Raw genomic sequence first — 6,210 nt, forward strand, 5'->3', positions numbered from 1 at the left:
AACTAAAAATAGCACAGATGGGTTTAAAAATGGTCCAGGATGCCTTCAAAACAGTACAACAGCAAGATGAAACAGGATGGGGGTCTCCTTTTTAGAGTCCCAACTTGACATTGCATAATTTAAAAGCGGCGTGAGATTAATGATAACGGTCAAAGCTGTTCGTCTAGTGCATGTTTATGTAAAAAACATTTAAATCCAGATAGGCACATGAAGGTGTCCTGTGTAAGTCTGCTTAAAAGTGTAGTTGAATCTCTCATGACCGGTCCTCTCTCCTCTTCACCTGTGTGACTGTCTGAGCACAAGTGGGCGGGGCCAAAGGTGCAATGACGAAAAATAGGCGTTGATGTCTTGCTGAAGAAGCAGTCATATGCAGATGTATTTGGTCCTTGTGACGTCACAAGTTCCACAAATTCCGTTTCAACAGCCTGGTTTAAATAAATGATCTTTTTTCTATTAAGGAGGAAGTTTTCAGTTCTGAAACTTACAGTTTGTTGTTATAGAACAATGACCTCTTATATGTCAAAATTCACATTACAGTAATACAGTAACGATGTTTTTTTTTTTAATGAATGTGAGTACATGAGTCATGAGTATACATGCAAGGATAAAACATTTACATCAACTGATTCTAAGTTGTTTTCATTTTTTTTTATTGTTTTTTTATCCTCAAGGCAACAAGTGACTGAGATCATCTTTGTGTTAAAGGCCATCAGCACACTCATGGATTCCCTTAAAAAGACTCAACCAGAGAACGGTGAGATGTGTTTGTCCCTGAACTGTGATTAAATGAAGCTGTGTGAAAACAGCTATGAAGTTTTGCATTTACATAAAAGAAACGTGAAACGTGTTTGCAACTTTAAGACATTTATATTCAGTCAGAAGTAGTCACCCGCTGTGTCTTCAAATCTAGCAAGCTGCCCACCTAGACAGTATTTTTGCACAACATAGGTGCATTTAAACAGCAGAATAAAAAATATGTGCCTATCATGCCCAAATAATTCTGTCTAGTTAGGAAGCACACTAAGTTTAGAGACGCAGCCAATGGTGTGTTGTTTTTGCTAATTTTCGCTATATTTCTCTCTCTGGTCGTTAGTGGACGGTAACGTTTGGGCTCAGGTGATCGCGCTGTACCCGACGCTGGTGGAATGCATCACCTGCTCGTCTCCTAAAGTAAGCTCTGCCCTCAAAGACGCCCTGGGGCCCTTCAAAGACTTCATGCAGCCGCCTGTCTCCAAAGTGCAGAACGGCGAATCGTGACTGAATGTTTTTTATTCCACCGCAAACATGAATGTGACTGTTTCATACGCACGTGTGAGGACTGAGATTCACCCCCATCGCCAAGGCAAACGTCATGGTAACCGTCGGCTGACGGCTCCAGATCCCATCGTTCTAGAGCTGACAGGAGACTCTTATTGGCCGACTTTAACGATGCATTAACTGCAACATTAAATTTGCAGTGTTTGTTGTTTTTATGGTTTTTTCATTCCCCCCGCCCCCCCCCATGTACAGTGTTTGGTGATAGTGTTAACGATGTAATTAAGAATTCCGCATTTGGATGGAAAATGAGTTCAAATCCAAAAGGGATTTAAAATGAGTGAACAGGAAAAAAATTTGAATAAATACATGGTGTGAGGGAGTGAGTGAGGGAGTGAGTGAGGGAGGGAGGGAGGGAGTGAGTGTGAAATTTTTTCAACATTGAATTTTATGCAAGATCTTACTGTAACATTTCATGTCATCTTTAGTCGCATTTTACAATAATAAATGGTACAGTTCTATAAACATCAAACGGATTGCTTCTCTGGTTATTAATTAAATATCTTGCTTTGCATTGACTACATCCAAATAGCTCCAATGCTGGTCAGTATTACATGCACATTCAAATATGAAAATATATCAAAGTTGAAGCGCTGAATGCAGACTAATGAGGCTAAAAAGGACTTAAATATTGATCTGTTTGTCACCCACACCTGTCATATCACTTCAGAAGACATGGGTTTAATCACTGGATTACTTTTATGCTGCCTTTATGTGCTTTTTGAAGCTTCAAAGTTTTGGCACCCATTCACTTGCATTATATAGACCTACAGAGCTGAGATATTCTTCTAAAAATCTTCATTTGTGTTCTGCAGAAGAAAGAAAGTCACACATCTGGGACTAAACGATGAGAGAATTTTCATTTTTGTGGGAACTGTCCCTTTAAATTCACTAGGCTACACGTCTAATTAAAATTAACTTCGAGTCATGCTTTCTTCTTAGTGTCAAGAAACTAAAATGTGTTATATGCCAACTTGATTTCCTATTTAAGATTAGAAATGTCTCAATGTCCTGGTTGTAGGTTTCTACAGCGCATACGACAATCAGAAATCGCCTCATTCAAACTCACACGCTCACAAGCTCGTGTCAGCTGGGGGCGTGGCCTCGAAGTGGGTGTGCGCGACGTGGGCGGTGTCCCTGTGACACCCCATTGGCTGTTCTCCCAGCCTATAGCGACGCAGCTAAAGGGAGTGTAGCGCGCTCACGAGAGTACTACATGCATTCACCTCGTACTCTCTGCGCGCATCAGTTAAGCACGAGGATTCCTGGAGTTCTTTTCATTCGGATGCGATTTCGGACGCTTTTTCGGCTTCTCAAAGCCGTTTTGCCGTGTACTGGCTGAGGTAGTAGTTTGTGCTGTTGGTTGGGATGCGACATTGCCCGTTATGGAGATGACTGCGCAAGCTACTCCCTTGCCAGTGCTGGTCACTCTCTTCTCATTCGCTTTGGAATCCAAATCTTCTGGAAAATATGATGCTTTATGTTTTATATATTCATATGTGTGTGTGTGATAAAGTCATTATTTTGAGAGTTGTAGAGCTGTGCAAATGTGTACTCCATGGTAAGTCTGATTTAAATGAAATAAACGTATGTTGCTTAAAGACAAATTGCTGTTTTACTTTTTATTTTTATTTTACTGCAATGAACATTTGAGTAGTAAGTGTATGGAGTCTGGTCATATGCCCTAGTCTCCCTCTAAAAACTGTGTTTTTCTGTCGAGCACTGCAGAAATGCATATATTTCCCTCGGGAACCTGACGGGTGGGGTTATTAATTTTAATAGAGACCTGATTTTGCTCTTGAGGTGTGTAGTACATGTATGGCACATTACTGTTGCTATGAAGAGAGGTGTGACGTGGCTTTTTCTGCCCCGCTAAGGTAGAACCATCGTTCGTGACGTCACGAGGTACTAACGCCATTACCAGGAATGGATTTGACGTGTTCCAGCCTGTTGTAGTCTGATATTATGATAACATTCATCATGTTACACCACTCAGTGCAAATGAATTATAAAAATAGACAATTTTAAGCATTTTAACGGTATTGTATTGAACCCAACATATAATGTTAGCGAATGGTTCCCGTTTAGTTATATATTTTTTTTACGTTATCCTAATGTTCTAGAAAAGTTATTTTTAGGTTTTATTTTTTTGTAACCATACCATAACGTTCTCGGAACGTTTTGGGATTCAAATAGTTCAAATATTTAGGAAAGTGCATGTAAAAATGATCATTTGAATGACGTAGGTCTGTTCAGCCCTGACGTCAGTGTGTACCCGGAAGGCTAATTCTCCATGGGTTCCCTTAAAAGTTTCCTTTGGGTTTTTATAATGCCAGTTTTAGATTTATGAGTAAAATAAGGTTTGTGGTAAACATACACCCTTTGCTTTAGAAGATAACATAGTAAGGTAAAAAATAAAAAAAACATGTGGACAACAGCACGTGAACTACCATGTTGGATCTGGTAAGTAGGTTCCTTGAAGGACATGAAGTAATTTGTGGACGTGATAAAAACAGCATTGCAACATTTGGAAAATACGTATTTATAACATTAAAACCCCAACATCTGTCGTAATAAATAGGCCCTACGTTGGATAATTTTATCGTAACCTTTGGCTGGGATTGCTTAAGATACTTGGATGTTTCATTCTATAACATAAATTGCACAGTCATACCTCAAGCTTGAATTGTGAAGCAACTGTGTTTAAAAAAATAAAAATGCATGTTGTTAATGAGTTGCTTGATAAAGACTACAAATACCACAAGCATGTGAGTGTAGCTGCCTTCCGAAATGGAAACCCCTAATAGTCCTTATTTAGCAACTTGTTAGCAACATGCATTTTTTGAAACACACGATGGCTTCACAATTCACGTTTGAGGTATGACTGTGTGCTATGTTGTAGTATTAAACATACAAGTATCTTAAAGTAATGTACAGACCTTATTTTACTCATTAATCCAAAACTCTGTTTAAAAAAAAAAAAAAAAAAAGCTCAGAAATGCAAATTCTTGGTGCATTCAAGTCATGTTGGAATGATTGTATTTACGAGTTGAGTGCACATGAACGCCACCACAAACTCGTAATTGTGAGTGGGAAACTCGGGATTATAAATCTATCTGACTATTATCTGGTGTTTATGTTGTATGTGGCCAAAGTTAAAGATTTCAAAGATGAAATGCATGATTAATACAGATAATATGCTGACCTCATTCTTTCTTCTCATCTTTGAATATCCCAGCACTATATTTAATCTCGTCTGATCCTGATGGAGCACGCCGTCTGAAAGTCTTTTATGTAAATCTATGAGTATTTTTGGGTGCATGGCCCAGAGATGCAGTTCTGTATCTGTAGTTATTCGTCTGATGTTCATAAATTGAAGCATGTTCTATAGACATGCCTAATTTCAGATGCAAAGTTCAGAACAAAGGTAGATGATTCAGTTGCTCAGATATCAGAACTTTGTGGTCTGGGCTGGGAATATTATCACAGCTGTTTGGATGGCCTTGACTTTAAACCATCCATTTAATACATGGAAATATTTGAACATCAACTCACCAAGATCATGGGACTTGAGGCCGCAATCACTGTCGTTTATACATACATTTTTCTCTTGGATCTTTGTTTATTTTCAGACAACATTGCTGGATGCTCATGAAACAAAATATGCAACTATCTGTCGAGAAACGTGTTTTATCGTGACTATGAAACATCTTTAATGAGCTTTTATTAGTAAAAACCATGAGGCATTTCAATGAACATAAATGGAGCTCAACAAGCAGTTTATGGATCTTTTTCGCAGTCCATGTTTGTGCACTTTCCAGAAAGCTCTCCTTAAGTAAGCATGTGATGCCCTTGCAGTGCTGTCCACCCGCTCAAATGACTGCACTAAAGTGTGTAAGAACCCACAACACACACACACACACACACACACACACACACACACACACTGCTGAATCTATGGCCAAATTAGTCTTGTTTTGGTTGCACTCAGGTTGTGCTGACCAGATGGCCACTCTCTTGGGGAGGAAGTGTGTGTATGTTGTGTATGTGTGTGAAAACGAAAGCCTCCCCAAATGATCGCAGCGGGTTTGTGCTGTCGAAGAGGAAGGTGCCACTGTGAACATGATTTATGTAAGTCAGACCTCAAAAACCTTCCACACAGGAGCTCAGGAGAACAGATTGCAGGTAGGTGTTAATTCGCAACGGAGCGTAAAAGAAAGACCGTCGCTGCGCATGTGACTTTTTCTTCTGACAAATGAGGTAATTTATTGTTCTTCAACAATGTTACATCCTAAAATTATTCGAAAAATCTTACGGCCACATCCGCACTAATCATTTTCATTTGAAAACTATGCTTTTATGTTTTCTAACGTCATCTTTAGAATGGACAGGGATGCGATCTTTGCTGGGGCACTTGTATATTAAGGAGGGGGGCAACGTTAATCGTTTCACTGTCAGTCAGGGCGGGGGCATCAGAAGTTTCTGGAGGGAGGGAACCTGGTGAGCGATGGAAAGCATTTTCAAAACACTCATTTTTTGTGGAGGAAAACAATGTTCCAGTGGGGTAAATGTAGCAAAATTAACGTGTTCTGAAACGAAAACGTAACAAAATTAATGTGTTTTCAAACCAAAACGTATTAGTGTGGATCTTGCCTAGGCACAGTCAATTTACCTTCGCACGGCGAAATTCCCTGGGCGAAATACAGCCATCTCAATGGGAATCCATCCAATTGTGAATTCACGTAGTGTTCAAGTTTGGTGAATTTCGAGAGGAGAATTCACCACGCCATGGTTTGGCGGTGACCTTTGTGTGGGCGGTGCTTCGTACAGAGATACACTGAATATTCAAAATTTTTGCTGGTTTCACACGCACTCCACATCTTCCAGGCCTTCGCC

General features: G+C 39.6%; 1 protein-coding gene across 1 annotated transcript in view; it reads left to right on the top strand.

Moving 5' to 3' along the window:
- Window positions 1–2,935, top strand: part of LOC127437098 (protein MON2 homolog) — a 60,496-nt gene extending 57,561 nt beyond the window's left edge. Inside the window, exons 33-34 of the mRNA XM_051691763.1 lie at window positions 672–754; window positions 1,094–2,935. Coding sequence (XP_051547723.1) covers window positions 672–754; window positions 1,094–1,257 — 247 coding nt within the window. The 3' untranslated portion in view covers window positions 1,258–2,935. The remainder of the gene's footprint in view (window positions 1–671; window positions 755–1,093) is intronic.
- Window positions 2,936–6,210: the final 3,275 nt, after the last annotated feature.

The sequence above is a fragment of the Myxocyprinus asiaticus genome, chromosome 48 (assembly GCF_019703515.2).
Source record: "Myxocyprinus asiaticus isolate MX2 ecotype Aquarium Trade chromosome 48, UBuf_Myxa_2, whole genome shotgun sequence".
NCBI lineage: Eukaryota > Metazoa > Chordata > Actinopteri > Cypriniformes > Catostomidae > Myxocyprinus > Myxocyprinus asiaticus.